This window comes from Sander lucioperca, chromosome 16, assembly GCF_008315115.2.
Source record: "Sander lucioperca isolate FBNREF2018 chromosome 16, SLUC_FBN_1.2, whole genome shotgun sequence".
Classification (NCBI taxonomy): domain Eukaryota; kingdom Metazoa; phylum Chordata; class Actinopteri; order Perciformes; family Percidae; genus Sander; species Sander lucioperca.
The window spans coordinates 24,279,151-24,298,437 of NC_050188.1; the positions used below are offsets into that span (position 1 = coordinate 24,279,151).

The 19,287-nt window shown below is 41.3% G+C and overlaps 1 protein-coding gene across 1 annotated transcript in view; it reads left to right on the plus strand.

The window, feature by feature from the left end:
- The first annotated feature begins 315 nt into the window (after positions 1–315).
- The window catches only part of rnmt (RNA (guanine-7-) methyltransferase), a 22,492-nt gene continuing 3,520 nt past the window's right edge, over positions 316–19,287 (plus strand). Inside the window, exons 1-8 of the mRNA XM_035992985.1 lie at positions 316–398; positions 3,449–3,627; positions 6,046–6,175; positions 7,952–8,077; positions 9,035–9,150; positions 9,607–9,788; positions 12,185–12,349; positions 18,281–18,398. Of these exons, the coding sequence (XP_035848878.1) occupies positions 3,457–3,627; positions 6,046–6,175; positions 7,952–8,077; positions 9,035–9,150; positions 9,607–9,788; positions 12,185–12,349; positions 18,281–18,398 (1,008 nt within the window). The 5' untranslated portion in view covers positions 316–398; positions 3,449–3,456. The remainder of the gene's footprint in view (positions 399–3,448; positions 3,628–6,045; positions 6,176–7,951; positions 8,078–9,034; positions 9,151–9,606; positions 9,789–12,184; positions 12,350–18,280; positions 18,399–19,287) is intronic.

The window sequence follows — 19,287 nt, forward strand, 5'->3', positions numbered from 1 at the left end:
TAAACAGGACATCTTGATAACTAAAGTTCATTAATTATAAGTGTTTTATATTTTTCTTAGGTTTTCAAATCAACCAAGAAATATTAAATTAAAGGATTTCTTAACCGAGTTTGGTGTGTCATCAGATATGGTGTCCCAGCTAAAACAGTTCCTACAGATGATCTATTCCTAGTCTGATAACAAGATTAAAACTATAATCTATAATCGATATGTTGATCAGATCGGTTCGGAACCAAACGTTGCATCATCTCTTCGGGTTAGAATAAAACATTTAAACATAGATACGTGTTAATATGTCTATGTGTTTATGGTTCCGGCTTGTTTCTGCTGGGACGCTGAAATGTGACGCACGCACTACCGGTAGATGCCCACAGCGCACGCGTCTCGTCTGTAGAGAGGTGAGTGTATTTCGGGTTTCTTTTTTGTTTTATAATAATATATATTATATCCGGACAGCAGAAGACTTTACCTGTTAGTTTAATAGCCGCGGACGCGTTTATACTCAGGCCACGCTTCCGGTTTCGCTGTTTTCATTGAAAGTCAGGTGATGCTAGCCTGCTACAGCTAACTGCTAACAGCTAACTGCAGGACTGTTGTTGTTTCTCCTGATGCTAACAGTTAACAGCTAACTGCAGGACTGTTGTTGTTTCTCCTGATGCTAACAGCTAACTGCAGAACTGTTTCTCCTGATGCTAACAGCTAACAGTTAACAGCTAACTGCAGGACTGTTGTTGTTTCTCCTGATGCTAACAGCTAACTGCAGAACTGTTTCTCCTGATGCTAACAGCTAACAGTTAACAGCTAACTCTGCAGGACTGTTGTTGTTTCTCCTGATGCTAACAGCTAACTGCAGAACTGTTTCTCCTGATGCTAACAGCTAACAGTTAACAGCTAACTCTGCAGGACTGTTGTTGTTTCTCCTGATGCTAACAGCTAACAGTTAACAGCTAACAGCAGGATTGTTTCTCCTGATGCTAACAGCTATTAACTATAATATAATAACTATCTGACCGTTATTCTCTGAGACATCAGTAACTATCTGACCGTTATTCTCTGAGACATCAGTACCTATCTGACTGGTCGTTATTCTCTGAGATATTGGTAACTATCTGACTGGTCGTTATTCTCTGAGACATCAGTAACTATCTGACTGTTATTCTCTGAGACATCAGTAACTATCTGACTGTTATTCTCTGAGACATCAGTAACTATCTGACCGTTATTCTCTGAGACATCAGTAACTATCTGACTGTTATTCTCTGAGACATCAGTAACTATCTGACTGTTATTCTCTGAGACATCAGTAACTATCTGACTGTTATTCTCTGAGACATCAGTAACTATCTGACTGTTATTCTCTGAGACATCAGTAACTATCTGACCGTTATTCTCTGAGACATCAGTAACTATCTGACCGTTATTCTCTGAGACATCGGTACCTATTAAGGGTGCTCCGATCAGGATTTTTGGGGCCGATCACCGATTGCTGTGAGCAGTATCGACTGATACCGATCACCGGGTCTATTTGAAACCTTCTATTTATCATGTCATATATTTATCATATATTAATTTTAATATTCTTAACAACAATGCATAAGTATTAAAATTAACAGAAGATAATGTATTGTGAATTGTCAACGGTTTACTTTTATTAACAGGAAACGTTCAACATTCCACTTCCTCTGTTAGAAACACACCTTAAACAGCTTGGAGCTTAACATATAGCTAAACAGCTTGGAGCTTAACATAGAGCTAAAGCCTTATTCGGAATAAATTACAAAACAACTGTCAGTGTGTTCTTCAGTGTGTCTTTAGTCTGTTCTGAGTAGGGTGGGGCCACTTACATTTTTTACCAGCCACTTTTTCCAGAATTATTCTCTGAGACATCGGTAACTATCTGACCGTTATTCTCTGAGACATCAGTAACTATCTGACCGTTATTCTCTGAGACATCAGTAACTATCTGACCGTTATTCTCTGAGACATCGGTAACTATCTGACAGGTCGTTATTCTCTGAGACATCAGTAACTATCTGACAGGTCGTTATTCTCTGAGACATCAGTAACTATCTGACCGTTATTCTCTGAGACATCAGTAACTATCTGACAGGTCGTTATTCTCTGAGACATCGCTAACTATCTGACGGGTCGTTATTCTCTGAGACATCAGTAACTATCTGACCGTTATTCTCTGAGACATCAGTAACTATCTGACCGTTATTCTCTGAGACATCAGTAACTATCTGACTGTTATTCTCTGAGACATCAGTAACTATCTGACGGGTCGTTATTCTCTGAGACATCAGTAACTATCTGACTGTTATTCTCTGAGACATCGGTAACTATCTGACGGGTCGTTATTCTCTGAGACATCAGTAACTATCTGACCGTTATTCTCTGAGACATCAGTAACTATCTGACCGTTATTCTCTGAGACATCAGTAACTATCTGACGGGTCGTTATTCTCTGAGACATCAGTAACTATCTGACTGTTATTCTCTGAGACATCGGTAACTATCTGACGGGTCGTTATTCTCTGAGACATCAGTAACTATCTGACCGTTATTCTCTGAGACATCAGTAACTATCTGACCGTTATTCTCTGAGACATCAGTAACTATCTGACGGGTCATTATTCTCTGAGACATCAGTAACTATCTGACTGTTATTCTCTGAGACATCGGTAACTATCTGACGGGTCGTTATTCTCTGAGACATCAGTAACTATCTGACCGTTATTCTCTGAGACATCAGTAACTATCTGACCGTTATTCTCTGAGACATCAGTAACTATCTGACTGTTATTCTCTGAGACATCAGTAACTATCTGACGGGTCGTTATTCTCTGAGACATCAGTAACTATATTACGCACGCACAGACACACACACACACACACACACACACACACACACACACACACACACACACACACACACACACACACACACACGCACAGACACACACACACACACACACACACACACACACACACACACATACACACCTGTTCACCTGTGGAATGTTCCAAACAGGTGTGTTTTTAGCATTGCTCAACTTTCCCAGTCTTTTCTGGAACGTGTTGCAGCATAACATTCAAAATGAGTAAATATTTGCAAAAAAACAAAGTTTATCACTTTGAACATTAAATATCTTGTCTTTGTAGTGTATGCAATTAAATTTGGGTTGGAAAGGATTTGCAAATCATTGTATTCTGTTTCCATTTACGTTTTACACAACGTCCCAACTTCATTGAGATTGGGGTTTGTAATCTTGTTTAGTTTGAATGCCTGTTAGCTGGTTTAGCTATAGCTCGCTACGGGATTAATTCAGTCTGGTGTGAGACTGATTACTCCCATATACACCGGGATAAACACTGTGTAGCATCAGTTATTACTTAGTCTCAGTCTGAAGACAGTTAGCGTTACGTTTCTCTCTGTGTGTTTCAGAGTGAAGTATGGAACTTCAGACAGAAACGCAAAAGGAGGAAGATGGAGAGAGATGGAGGGAAGAAGGAGAGAGACAGAGGGAGGAAGACAGAAAGAGACGGAGGGATGAAGATGGAGGGCAGAAGTTGGGGAAGAGGAGAGCTGAGGAAGACGAAGACTCACCCAACAAGAAGCTTCAGGTGATTATTTTATGTATATATACATACATACAGTACAGTACTGTGCAAAAGTCTTAGGCAGGTGTGAAAAAATGCTGTAAACTAAGAATGCTTTCAAAAATATCAATAATTGTTTATTTTTATCAATTTACCAAATGGAAAGTGAGCGACCAAAAGAAACATCTAAATCCCATCGATATTTGGTGTTACTGCCCTTTGCCTTCAAACCAGCATCAATTCTTATAGGTACTTACAACAAGTCAGGGATTTAGTAGGATTGTAGTCAGGTGTATGATCAACCAGTTAGAGTATATATGTATATATACATGTTATACTGCATCAGCAATGTTGAGGATCGTAGACGCAGTGGTCGGCCAAGGAAACTTAGTGCAGCAGATGAAAAACACATCAAGCTTATTTCCCTTCGAAATCGGAAGATGTCCAGCAGGGCCATCAGCTCAGAACTGGTAGAAACCAGTGGGACCCAGGAACACCCATCTACTGTCTGGAGAAGATGTCCAGAAGTGGTCTTCATGGAAGATTTGGAGCCAAAAAGCCATACCTCCGACATAGAAACAAGGCCAAGCTACTCAACTATGCACGAAAACATAGGAACTGGGGTGCAGAAAAATGCCAGCAGGTGCTCTGGACTGATGAAATATTTGGCTGTAGCAGAAGGCCGGTTGTTGGCCGAAGGGCTGGAGAGCGGTACAATAATGAGTGTCTGCAGGCAACAGTGAAGCATGGTGGAGGGTCCTTGCAAGTTTGGGGCTGCATTTCTGCAAATGGAGTTGGAGATCAGGATTAATGGTGTCCTCAATGCTGAGAAATACAGGCAGATATTTATCCATCATGCAATACCATCAGGGAGGCGTATGATTGGCCCCAAATTTATTCTGCAGCAGGACAACGAGCCCAAACATACAGCCAAGGTCATTAAGAACTATCTTCAGCATAAAGAAGAACAGGAAGTGATGGCCTGGCCCCCACAGAGCCCTGGTCTCAGCATCATGGAGTCTGTCTGGGAGAACATGAAGAGACAGAAGGATTTGAGGAAGATCTGTGGTTAGTTCTCCAAGATGTTTGGAACAACCTACCAGCCGAGTTCATTCATAAACTTTGTGCAAGTGTAACTAGAAGAATTGATGCTGTCTTCAAGGCAAAGGGTGGTCACACCAAATATTGATTTAGATTTCTTTTCTGTTCATTCACTGCATTTTGTTAATTTATGATAATAAACTATTAACACTTCCATTTTTGAAAGCATTCTTATATATATATATATTAGGGGTGTAACGGTACGTGTATTCGTACCGGACCGTTTCGGTACAGGGCTTTCGGTACGGTGCACGTAATCTTTTGTGTGCGGAACATAGGTCAATTTTCGTGTTTCTACACGAACATATTAAGTGGCGGAAGTCTCCGCGTTCAGCGCAAATCCCGCCCTGCAGCTGATTCTAAAGTTTTCATTGGTCATGTCAATATGTCAATCACTGATCTCTAAACCTACCCGCCGTCACTGTAACCTAAATCACTGAATTTGACTGCAGGGCGGGATTTCCTCTGACGTGGTTTGGGGAAAAAAATTAAAATCACACACCGCACGCTGTACAACAACATACACGGCACGCTTTAGCCCAGCCTCTTGCTAGCTAGCGTCATGGCCAATGCAGACAAGCCCATAGACAGTACGGACAAGCCGGAGCTTGAAGAGCCGCCATATCATTAAGGTCTCCTGTTTGGGAACCTTCGGTTTCCCAGTGAAATACGTCAACGGACAAAGACTAGTCGATAAGACGAAAGCAGTGTGCCGACGTTGCTCAGGAATGATCGGGTATGTTTCTGGCAACACTTCAAACTTGTTAACGCACTTGAAAAGGCATCACGCGAGTGTGAACATCACTACCACAAGGAAGAAAACGACTGTAATTCAGACGCAGCTCCCGTTGGCATTTAAACAGACCTTAATTAGAGACCGTAATTCCGATTGGGCCAACGCAATAACGAAAGCAATTGGTGTTTTTATAGCAGCTGATCTGCGACCATACTCTGTTGTTGACAAGCTGGGATTGGTAATGCTGCTCTGTAATCCATAGTTATTCATTTATATTCTTCATTATATTTTATTATGTGATATTGGTTTGAGACTGAGTATTTTATTTAGGGGAGAACTTTGCAGCAGTATTTTTCTTATTCTTTTTTTATTTTATATATATTTTATTTATTATATTTTATTAAAAAGTGTAAACAAATTGTTAAAAAAAAGTTTATAGTAATAAACAACCTGCAGTTTAATGTTTGCATTTCTTTCCCTTACTGTACCGAAAATGAACCGAACCGTGACTTTAAAACCGAGGTACTTACCGAACCGTGATTTTTGCGTACCGTTATACCCCTAATATATATATATATATTTTAATATATTGATATATCTACCAGATGTTGGACCACAGTGTGAAGGTGGCCAGTCACTACAATAGTCTACAGGAAGTTGGTCTGGCAGCGAGAAGTCGAAGCAGAATCTTCTTCATGAGGAACTTCAACAACTGGCTGAAGAGCGTCCTGATCGGTAATATATTAATATACTCTCATTAATATTACATATATATCATATATGACATATATTATCAGATAAATCATATATATTATCATATATATAATCATCATATATTAATACAGTTATCAGAAAAAGTTCATTAATATATCACAAACGGTAGGTAAATGTTAATGGACTTTTCTAGTCTTAACTACTACTCAAAGTGCTTTACAGAGTACAGGAACCATTCACAAACATTCAGACTATAGCCTCTTTCTGACCAAGTAGTTAGAGGAACGTAGTTATAGGAACAGTCCACTTCTAAACACTTCTACTAACTACTCTCCCCCACAACCAGTTTTGCCTTTTGCATTCACACTGGCCAAGTGGCCATAGGAACTGACCTTTTGTTATTATAATCACAGCCATCTAACCCCCACTATGAGGAAAAGGGAAAAGACCCTGCCCTGAAGTAGAAGCTGAAAGATTTACAGGAACTGTAGTCAGAGGAAGTTAATAATCCCCAAATTGGTCCAGTCGGAACACGAGAAAAAAGGGTTCTAGGAACGGTATGTCCTGGGAACGGCATGTTTTAGGAACGGTATGTCCTAGGAAAGGTATGCTCTAGGAAAGGTATGCTCTAGGAAAGGTATGTTCTAGGAACGGTATGTCCTGTATGTTCTAGGAACGGTATGTTTTAGGAATGGTATGTCCTAGGAACGGTATATTTTAGGAATGGTATGTCCTAGGAACGGTATATTTTAGGAATGGTATGTCCTAGGAACGGTATGTTTTAGGAACGGTATATTTTAGGAATGGTATGTCCTAGGAACGGTATATTTTAGGAATGGTATGTCCTAGGAACGGTATGTTTTAGGAACGGTATGTCCTAGGAACGGTATATTTTAGGAATGGTATGTCCTAGGAACGGTATATTTTAGGAATGGTATGTCCTAGGAACGGTATATTTTAGGAATGGTATGTTCTAGGAACGGTATGTGCTAGAAACGGTATGTTCTAGGAACGTTATGTCCTAGGAATGGTATGTCCTAGGAACTGCAAAAATCCCTCTGGTCGGAAAGCGGCTACTGTGACCGAGGCCACCGTACAAGGTGCCACCTGCTCATCAGATTAACATTCACACACATGAAATATGCAAATGGCTGCTAGTCGTGTTAGCACACCAAGCTATGTGTTTCTGTCATTAGAAGATGACCATTACCAATGTGTATTGTGTTTGAGGCATCAGCATCCTATATTGTCCAGGGATTACCCTTAATCATAAATGATGTTTACATTACATAATGTTTTACATTGCTGCTTTTCTGAAAGTGAGCAGGTCCTTTTCTTTCTGAGGGGTCCCTGTCAAAAATGTGTAAAAAGCTGAAACTGGAACAGACAGAGGGGAGTGGTCAGTGTCCTGGCAGGTTCCCTTCCTCCCTTTTTATTCTTAAGTCTTCCGAAAGCAGGCTCCCGGTGCGCTGTGTGTTCCCCTCCCAGTCCGGGGTTGGTGGGGTTCAGCTTCTCAGCAGGACAGCCACAGCTCTGGATATCGACCGACATGAGACGGTGGTGAGGATGATGCAAGAGGCCCGTGGCCCTTCCAAAAACTAGGGCGGCCCACTCGTAAACAACAGCTGTTGGGAGGGTTAATGCCACTAGCTCCCTACTCAGCGACAGGATGGCCCAGGACATCCTGGCCAATCACACAGAGTATGTAACTGTGTGGATAGATAGTCTAGATATAGAGAGAACCAAGGTTACCCTGTAACTGAACGTTTGTTTATTGTGTGTTTGTGTGATTGACAGGTGAGATCCTGGAGCAGGTGCGGGGGGCGGGGCCTCAGCAGGTGTCTGTGTTGGACCTCGGCTGTGGGAAAGGAGGAGACCTGCTGAAGTGGAGGAGAGGAGGAATCAACCACCTGGTCTGTGCAGGTAATCGGTTCTTACATTTCTTTAGAAGCTGCTGTCAGAAACAGAATTAGTTTTAATGTTCATGATGCTCTGCAGACATTGTTTTACGGGACGTTAACTAATCAACCATTCTATCTGTGTAGGTAATCGGTTATTATCACACACGAAATCTTTGGACAGTTTTTTCTGCAGATATTAAAGAAATTAAAATAAAACTCAAACAGAAAAACAGTCAGATTTTATTCTGACTCAGCGCTCTGTTGGGTCCATTGTTACGTCACAACAAGACTCTCCAGTCGAAGACAAGAGTCTCAGAATTAGTTTAATGTCAACGCTCCAATAAAGGGGTGTAATGTAACTAAGTACATGTACTCCAGTTCGGTACTTGTACTTTACTTGAGTCTTCTCTTTTCATGCTACTTTGTACTTCTACTCCGCTACATTTCAGAGAGAAATATTGTACTTTTTACTCCACTACATTCATCTGTTCCAGCTTTAGTTACTAGTTACTTAAGTTACTCCGCTACATTCATCTGTTCCAGCTTTAGTTACTAGTTACTTTAGTTACTCCACTACATTCATCTGTTCCAGCTTTAGTTACTAGTTACTTTAGTTACTCCGCTACATTCATCTGTTCCAGCTTTAGTTACTAGTTACTTTAGTTACTCCGCTACATTCATCTGTTCCAGCTTTAGTTACTAGTTACTTTAGTTACTCCACTACATTCATCTGTTCCAGCTTTAGTTACTAGTTAATTTACACATTAATATTTCTGCACACAAAACACACGTAGTTTATAAAATCTGAGCAGACTTTACGTTATTAATTAATGATTGAATGAATGAATGAACGAATGAATGAATGATTGAATGAATGGATGAATGAATTAATTAATGAATGATTGAATGAATGAATTAATGAATGAATGATTGAATGAATGAATTAATTAATGAATGAATGATGCGTTAATGTCTGCAGATATCGCTGGAGTGTCGGTGGAGCAGTGTCAGTCTCGCTACGAAGACATGAAGAAGAAAAGTCACGCAAACGAGAAAATCTTCAGCGCTCAGTTTATCAACGCAGACTGCACCAAGGTAGAAATACACCATCTAGCTGAGTTACCGAGGTAGAAATACACCATCTAGAACAGTTACCGAGGTAGAAATACACCATCTAGAACAGTTACCGAGGTAGAAATACACCATCTAGAACAGTTACCGAGGTAGAAATACACCATCTAGCTGAGTTACCGAGGTAGAAATACACCATCTAGATCAGTTACCGAGGTAGAAATACACCATCTAGAACAGTTACCGAGGTAGAAATACACCATCTAGTTCAGTTACCGAGGTAGAAATACACCATCTAGAACAGTTACCGAGGTAGAAATACACCATCTAGTTCAGTTACCGAGGTAGAAATACACCATCTAGAACAGTTACCGAGGTAGAAATACACCATCTAGATCAGATCAGAACACATCTAACTCATTGTTTAGAGACGTTAACTGAGACTGACTCGTTAACTGAGACCCTGATTCGTGTTTTCAGGAGGTTTTGGCGGAGAAGCTGGCCGACCCCGACCAGATGTTTGACATCTGCAGCTGCCAGTTTGTTTACCATTACTCGTTTGAGAGCGAGCAGAAGGCCGACATGATGCTGAGGAACGCCTGCGAGCGGCTGAAACCCGGAGGCTTCTTCATCGGGACGACGCCGGACGCCTTCGAACTCGTGTAAGAACAAAGATTTATCTACAACGCTGCGCTGCGTTTCCTCACAGGAAGTTCAGTGTCTGGTGGTGTTTTTATACGCCAAAATAATCACAAGTTTAATACCGTCTCATCGGGCTGGGACGATATGCTTTGGTCCAGATTTGACTTTCCCGATACATGGGTGTCGATTGGATTTGTTGTTTTGATTTTCATTTATTGTGATTCTAGAAGTATTGAGATTCGATAGTGTTGAGTTTTGGGATTTTCTTTTCCTTCTTTAACAAAAACAAAAGTAGAATTAAACACTTCTAAGACAGTATATCATGAGACGTTTCTAGAACAGATTGTTTTCTAAGAAGAATGACATCACGTCAGTCTGACATTTATGTCATTCAATGTGTGTGCCGATGTGATGCAATAGCAGCAATCGGCATAATGACTATTATCCCCCATTATTATTCTGTCCCGCTACTAGTCAAGGAGCGTTGCCAACACATGCACAGAAATACATCAAAACGTGTGTAATGATCAGGAATGGTGTGCTATGACTTTTCTAAGAGATTTGCCGTGCGGTTTTCACGAAATCAGCATAAAACTGCGCAAAATTTCCCCTAGACTTTAATGGGAAATCTTCGTGAAATCGCTTAACATAGCTCAAAACAACCCATCTTTGGGGCTATACTGTATCACCATACTTTAATGTAAAAAACTAATTACAAGTTTAAACAGAAGACAAGACTTTGCCATTTATTGGGCTGAATGGGCATTCTGATATCAAGCACGGTTTCTAACAAATCACAGTTTTTCGTCCAGTTTTCAGACCGTTTCAGATTTTCCAATGTGTGTGTATGGGGCCGGAATGTTGAGAGTTCGAGGGGAGGACAGAGGGGGGAGCTGCGGTACGATTCTCTGAAATCTTTACAAACAAATTGCTCTCTCCCCTACAGTTTTCACTCTTCATACATCATGGTTGGTCAAAATGTAGGAAATGTTGTGCCGGTCGCAGACATGTAACTATGGAATCCACCGGACTTAAACTTTTGGCTCTGTTCATACCAACTGCCGATAGAAACAATGAAAAAATATATCTGGAAGGATGCAGACGGTTCCCTGTTTGTTACCTGCTCTGTGTCGCATTTATTTGAAACCACAAACATAAAAACCACATCAATGCGTTCGCCAGACTTTTATCTCTCTGGTGTTGATAATATTTTTGCCGTTTGGATCCACGTTTTTTGAATTACAGAACAAACTTGAGAGGTATAATTATCATTACATGGATATTTTTGACCTGTCAAACATACAGTCTCCCCCTCCCTCCTCCACTCCTTCACACTTTAGCAACACGTACTGCCACAGGAGGTGTTTTCACAGAGACGAGGCTCTGGTGCACCTTTGATAGTCCTGCTTCTAGTTCAAAAAGCCTAACTCCTATTTCTTAATCTTTAATACTGTGACAGATATCATGACACCCTGCTGAACACACAATGCAATAATGTGCAATTATGGTGTGTGTTGTGTAAGAAATGTGAGGACAATAGCTGTCCATACATACATTTTGATGTAAAATAAATGTATGAGAGAGTGTGGATGGTATAGCAAAGTAAAAATAAATTTGCATCTGCTGCTCCTCAGTTGGAGCCCCACTCTGAGTCTGTACATTATATCCCAAACATGAAAGATGTGGAACATCTTAAAGTTTGAATAGAGTTTCTCGAAAATTCAGAATAACCAAACATAAACTCCTCCTCCGATCATGGAGATTTTTTTACTGTAGGCCGTGTCAAACAGATTTGTTACCCTGTGTTATTCGGATGTGCACCAAGTAGTAGGTACACTGTCAAAATTTCTTGCGGAATTTGCTTTTGTATTACCACCTTCAGAAAATATCCAGGGTTAAAGGACTTATGTCTCAGCAGGATGTGGGAAAACTTGTCCATGCTTTTGTCTTCAGTAGACTTGACTACTGTAACGGTGTCTTTACAGGTCTCCCTAAAAAATCAATCAGACAGCTGCAGCTGATTCAGAACGCTGCTGCTCGAGTCCTCACTAACATCAAGAAAGTGGATCACATCACTCCAGTTCTGAAGTCTTTACACTGGCTTCTTCTCCCTCAATAATTGATTTTAAAATACTTCTGTACAAACTCCAGAAAACTAACCCTAACCCAACTCAGTTCTTTTAAATCAAGGCTGAAGACCTTTCTTTTGATGCTGCCTTTCTTTAAAAAAATTAATTTCTTATACTGCACTGTAACTTTTATTCTCGTATTTTATCTGCTTTTATATTTTTAATTGTTTTAACTGTTCTTTAATGAAATGTGCTATGATAAAGCTGCCTTGCCTTGTAAAGAAGAACATAACATGGATTTAATGCCTCTCCTTCCTTCTCCTCCTCTTCCTCCTCTCCCTCCTTAGTAAACGTTTGGAGGCGTCAGACTCTCTGTCGTTTGGTAACGAGGTTTTTAAGGTGTCCTTCCAGTCCAAAGGTTTCTATCCTCTTTTTGGATGTCAGTATCACTTCAGCCTAGAGGACGTGGTCAACGTCCCAGAGTCCCTCGTCTACTTCCCTCTCTTTGAACAGTAAGACCTGTCTGTCTCTCCCTGTCTGTCTGTCTCTGTTCGTGTCTGTCTCTTTGTCTGTCTCTGTTCGTATCTCTGTCTGTCTAATTCAATTTCAATTTTATGTATAGTATCAAATCATAACGAGTTATCTCAAGACACTTCACAGATAGAGCAGGTCTAGACCACACTCTATAATTTACAAAGACCCAACAATTCTAGTAATTCCCCCAAGAGCAAGCATTCAGTGTGACAGTGGCAAGGGAAAACTCTCTTTTAGGAAGAAACCTCGGCAGACCCAGGCTCTTGGTAGGCGGTGTCTGACGGTGCCGGTTGGGGGTGTGATGAACAGTGGCAATAATAGTCACAATAAAGATAATGGAACAGTGACTACAAATGGTAGTCGTAGTAGTTCATGGCATAGCAGGGCACTGCAGGGCGTTACAGGATGTAGCGTGGCACAGCAGCAGGGCACCGCAGAGTGTAGCTCTTATGACTCTTATGTAAACTCCCCAGAGCTAGGTTAGTAACGAGCATTTCTGGGACAAAGATGCACACAAATGGAAACAATTGGAAAGAGAGAGGAGAGAGCAGCTCAGTGTGTCAAAGGAAGGAAGTCCCCCGGCAGTCTAGAACTATAACAGCATAACTAAGAGAGACAGGCCCAATCCCAAAGTCTGGACTCACAGACTCACGGACTTTGGTGCGCATTCTTGTGAAATTCGTAAGGGCTTAGTGTTGTGTGTCGAATTTCAAAGGGCGTGAGGGTTTGAGTACACACTTACCGAGCCCTTTCCGTGAGTCTGCATCGAGGCAGACTTCACCAAAGGGAATTACCCACAGTTCAAAGCGTTGTGACGTTTACTGTGGAGACCGTAGGGAAATCCGGAAATTACAACGGTGGACAACAGCACAACACATTACATTACATGTCATTTAGCTGACGCTTTTATCCAAAGCGACTTACAATTGCTATATATATATCAGAGGTCGCACGGCTCTTGAGCAACTAGGGGTTGAGTGCCTTGCTCAGGGACACATTGGTTGATGTATCACAGTGGGAATCAGACCCACATCTCCCACACCAAAGGCATGTGTCATGGCCACTGCGCCATCACCACCACCGACACAGGGCCACTGAACACAGACCAGCCTGTTGTCCAGCTTGTAAAACAAGAGTTTGAAAAATGTGGAATCAGGCAGCTGTCTCCTGGGCCTTGGCCATGTGGAAAGCAACAAACTTGAAATGAAAATTCCCAAACCGGCAAGTGTCAGCAACATCTTTGTTATTAAACGTCGCCAAGGTAACATGTGATCTCGTGAAGTGCTGTCCCAATCCCATTTCTACCTATCTGAGCCCATGTAGCCTCACACACTCACTCACTTAGCACCTGAGATCAGTTAAGTCGTTAGTCCTCATGGCTCACTTTGGGATTGGGCCACAGGTTAAGGAGAGGAGCCTGGCCGTGCTAGAACTCTCCCCAACCGGATCGGGCTGTACTGGCCTGCCTCCCTCTACTTTTATTATATTATTGATTATATGGTAGATGAATGTGACGACTATGAAGAGAAGCAGGTGGGCCGGGCTAGTCAGATGCTGCAACTCTTCACTCCTTAACTGTAAGCTTTATCAAAGAGGAGAGTTTTCAGTTTATTCTTAAATGTGGTGACGGTGTCTCTGTCTCTGTGTGTGTCTCTGTCTGACTCTGTTCATGACTCTGTGTGTCTCTGTTCATGTCTCTGTTCATGTCTCTGTGTGTCTCTGTTCATGTCTCTGTTCATGTCTCTGTGTGTCTCTGTTGATGTCTCTGTGTGTCTCTGTTGATGTCTCTGTGTGTCTCTGTTGATGTCTCTGTGTGTCTCTGTTCATGTCTCTGTTCATGTCTCTGTTCATGTCTCTTGTGTGTCTCTGTTCATGTCTCTGTTCATGTCTCTGTGTGTCTCTGTTGATGTCTCTGTTCATGTCTCTGTGTGTCTCTGTTCATGACTCTGTGTGTCTCTGTTCATGACTCTGTATGTCTCTGTTCATGACTCTGTTCATGTCTCTGTGTGTCTCTGTTCATGACTCTGTGTGTCTCTGTTCATGTCTGTGTGTGTCTCTGTGTGTCTCTGTTCATGTCTCTGTTCATGACTCTGTGTGTCTCTGTTCATGTCTGTGTGTGTCTCTGTTCATGTCTCTGTGTGTCTCTGTTCATGTCTCTGTGTGTCTCTGTTCATGTCTGTCCATGTCTCTGTGTGTCTCTGTTCATGTATCTGTTCATGTCTCTGTGTGTCTCTGTTCATGTCTTTGTGTGTCTCTGTTCATGTCTTTGTGTGTCTCTTGTTCATGTCTCTGTGTCTCTGTTCATGTCTCTGTGTGTCTCTGTGTGTCTGTTCATGTCTCTGTGTGTCTCTGTTCATGTCTCTGTGTGTCTCTGTTCATGACTGTGTGTCTCTGTTGATGTCTCTGTGTGTCTCTGTTGATGTCTCTGTTCATGACTGTGTGTGTCTCTGTTCATGTCTCTGTGTGTCTCTGTTGATGTCTCTGTTCATGTCTCTGTGTGTCTCTGTTCATGTCTCTGTGTGTCTCTGTTCATGTCTCTGTGTGTCTCTGTTGATGTCTCTGTTCATGACTGTGTGTCTCTGTTCATGACTCTGTGTCTCTGTTCATGTCTCTGTTCATGTCTCTGTGTGTCTCTGTTCATGTCTCTTGTTCATGTCTCTGTGTGTCTGTTCATGTCTCTGTTCATGTCTCTGTTCATGTCTCTGTGTGTCTCTGTTCATGTCTCTGTTCATGTCTCTGTGTGTCTCTGTGTCTGTTCATGTCTCTGTGTGTCTCTGTTCATGTCTCTGTGTGTCTCTGTTCATGTCTCTGTGTGTCTCTGTTGATGTCTCTGTTCATGACTGTGTGTCTCTGTTCATGTCTGTGTGTGTCTCTGTTCATGTCTCTGTGTGTCTCTGTTGATGTCTCTGTGTGTCTCTTTTGATGTCTCTGTTCATGACTGTGTGTCTCTGTTCATGTCTCTGTGTGTCTCTGTTCATGTCTTTGTGTGTCTCTGTTCATGTCTGTTCATGTCTCTGTGTGTCTCTGTTCATGTCTCTGTGTGTCTCTGTTCATGTCTCTGTGTGTCTGTTCATGTCTCTGTTCATGTCTCTGTGTGTCTCTGTTCATGTCTCTGTGTGTCTCTGTTCATGTCTGTGTGTCTCTGTTCATGTCTCTGTGTGTCTCTGTTCATTACTCTGTGTGTGTCTCTTGTTCATGTCTCTGTGTGTCTGTTCATGTCTCTGTGTCTCTGTTCATGTCTCTGTGTCTCTGTTCATGTCTCTGTGTGTCTCTGTGTGTCTGTTCATGTCTCTGTGTGTCTCTGTTGATGTCTCTGTGTGTCTCTGTTGATGTCTCTGTGTGTCTCTGTTGATGTCTCTGTTCATGACTGTGTGTCTCTGTTCATGTCTGTGTGTGTCTCTGTTCATGTCTCTGTGTGTCTCTGTTCATGTCTCTGTGTGTCTCTGTTGATGTCTCTGTTCATGACTGTGTGTCTCTGTTCATGACTCTGTGTCTCTGTTCATGTCTCTGTTCATGTCTCTGTTCATGTCTCTGTGTGTCTCTGTTCATGTCTCTGTTCATGACTGTGTGTCTCTGTTCATGACTCTGTGTCTCTGTTCATGTCTCTGTTCATGTCTCTGTTCATGTCTCTGTTCATGTCTCTGTGTGTCTCTGTTCATGTCTCTGTTCATGTCTGTGTGTGTCTCTGTGTGTCTCTGTTCATGTATCTGTTCATGTCTCTGTGTGTCTCTGTTCATGTCTCTGTGTGTCTCTGTTCATGTCTCTGTGTGTCTCTGTGTGTCTCTGTGTGTCTGTTCATGTCTCTGTGTGTCTCTGTGTGTCTCTGTTCATGTCTCTGTGTGTCTCTGTTCATGTCTCTGTGTGTCTTTGTTCATGTCTCTGTGTGTCTCTGTTGATGTCTCTGTTCATGACTGTGTGTCTCTGTTCATGTCTGTGTGTGTCTCTGTTCATGTCTCTGTTCATGTCTCTGTGTGTCTCTGTTCATGTCTCTGTGTGTCTCTGTTCATGTCTCTGTTCATGTCTGTGTGTGTCTCTGTGTGTCTCTGTTCATGACTCTGTTCATGTCTCTGTGTGTCTCTGTTCATGTCTCTGTGTGTCTCTGTTCATGTCTGTGTGTGTCTCTGTGTGTCTCTGTTCATGTCTCTGTTCATGACTCTGTGTGTCTCTGTTCATGTCTGTGTGTGTCTCTGTTCATGTCTCTGTGTGTCTCTGTTCATGTCTGTTCATGTCTCTGTTCATGTCTCTGTGTGTCTCTGTTCATGTCTCTGTTCATGTCTCTGTGTGTCTCTGTTCATGTATCTGTTCATGTCTTTGTGTGTCTCTTGTTCATGTCTCTGTGTCTCTGTTTATGTCTCTGTGTGTCTCTGTTGATGTCTCTGTGTGTCTCTGTTGATGTCTCTGTTCATGACTGTGTGTCTTTGTTCATGTCTCTGTGTGTCTCTGTTGATGTCTCTGTTCATGACTGTGTGTGTCTCTGTTCATGTCTCTGTGTGTCTCTGTTGATGTCTCTGTGTGTCTCTGTTGATGTCTCTGTGTGTCTCTGTTCATGTCTCTGTGTGTCTCTGTTCATGTCTCTGTGTGTCTCTGTTCATGTCTCTGTGTGTCTCTCTGTTCATGACTGTGTGTCTTTGTTCATGTCTCTGTGTGTCTCTGTTGATGTCTCTGTTCATGACTGTGTGTCTCTGTTCATGACTCTGTGTCTCTGTTCATGTCTGTGTGTGTCTCTGTGTGTCTCTGTTCATGTCTCTGTTCATGTCTCTGTGTGTCTCTGTTCATGTCTCTGTGTGTCTCTGTTCATGTCTCTGTGTGTCTCTGTTCATGTCTGTGTGTGTCTCTGTTGATGTCTCTGTGTGTCTCTGTTGATGTCTCTGTGTGTCTCTGTTCATGTCTCTGTGTGTCTCTGTTCATGACTCTGTGTGTCTCTGTTCATGTCTGTGTGTGTCTCTGTTCATGTCTCTGTGTGTCTCTGTTGATGTCTCTGTGTGTCTCTGTTCATGTCTCTGTTGATGTCTCTGTGTGTCTCTGTTGATGTCTCTGTGTGTCTCTGTTCATGTCTCTGTGTGTCTCTGTTCATTTCTCTGTGTGTCTCTGTTCATGTCTCTGTGTGTCTCTGTTCATGACTCTGTTCATGTCTCTGTTCATGACTCTGTTCATGTCTCTGTGTGTCTCTGTTCATGACTCTGTTCATGTCTCTGTTCATGACTCTGTTCATGTCTCTGTGTGTCTCTGTTCATGTCTGTGTGTCTCTGTTCATGTCTCTGTGTGTCTCTGTTCATGTCTGTTCATGTCTCTGTTCATGTCTCTGTGTGTCTCTGTTCATGTCTGTTCATGTCTCTGTTCATGTCTCTGTGTGTCTCTGTTCATGTCTCTGTGTGTCTCTGTTCATGTCTCTGTGTGTCTCTGTTCATGTCTCTGTGTGTCTCTGTGTGTCTCTGTTCATGACTCTGTTCATGTCTCTGTGTGTCTCTGTTCATGTCTCTGTTCATGTCTCTGTTCATGTCTCTGTTCATGTCTCTTTTCATGTCTCTGTGTGTCTCTGTTCATGTCTCTGTGTGTCTCTGTTCATGTCTCTGTGTGTCTCTGTGTGTCTCTGTTCATGACTCTGTTCATGTCTCTGTGTGTCTCTGTTCATGTCTCTGTTCATGTCTCTGTTCATGTCTCTGTTGATGTCTCTGTTGATGTCTCTGTGTGTCTCTGTTCATGTCTCTGTGTGTCTCTGTTGATGTCTCTGTTGATGTCTCTGTTCATGACTCTGTTCATGTCTCTGTGTGTCTCTGTTCATGTCTCTGTGTGTCTCTGTTCATGTCTCTGTCTGACTCTGTGTGTCTCTATGTGTCTCTGTCTCTGATTGGCTCTCTCTGTTTGTCTCTGTGTGTCTCTGTCTCTGATTGGCTGTCTCTGTCTTCCAGCATGGCAAAGCGTTACAACATGCGTCTGGTGGTGAAGCAGAGATTCTCTGAGTTCTTTGAAGAGAAAGTGAAGAAGGAGCATCATCGCAGCCTCATGATGAAGATGATGGCTCTGGAGGTAAAACTCTTGATTAGTAATAGTTATCAATCAATAATCAGTTATCAATCAATCAGTTATTTATCAATAATCAACTGATTATTGATTGATAACTATCAATCAATAATCAGTTATCAATCAATCAGTTATTAATCAATAATCAGTTATCAATCAATAATCAGTTATCAATCAATAATCAGTTATCAATCAATAATCAGTTATCGATCAATCAGTAATTAATCAATAATCAGTTATTAATCAATAATCAGTTATCAATCAATAATCAGTTATCAATCAATAATCAGTTATCAATCAGTTATCAATCAATAATTAGTTAATCCATCAATAATCAGTTATCAATCAATTATCAATCAATAATCAGTTATCAATCAGTTATCAATCAATAATTAGTTAATCCATCAATAATCAGTTATCAATCAATTATCAATCAATAATCAGTTATCAATCAATAATTAGTTAATCCATCAATAATCAGTTATCAATCAATCAGCTATCAATCAGTCACCAATCAATAATCAGTTAATCCATCAATAATCAGTCATCTATCAATCAATAATCAGTTATCAATCAATAATCAGTTAATCCATCAATAATCAGTTAATCCATCAATAATCAGTCATCAATCAATAATCAGTCATCAATCAATAATCAAATCAGTCATCACTCAATAATCAGTCATCAATCAATAATCAGTCATCAATCAATAATCAGTTGTAAAGATTGTCTGTGGAGTCAGTGAGCCTTTGGTTCTGAGTTACTGTAACATTAAGCTCAATATAATGTAACCTGATAAACTGTGTACATGTAATTTATAATGTGTAGTATATAATGTAGTATATAATGTAGTATATAATGTGTGTAGCATACAATGTAGTATATAATGTGTGTA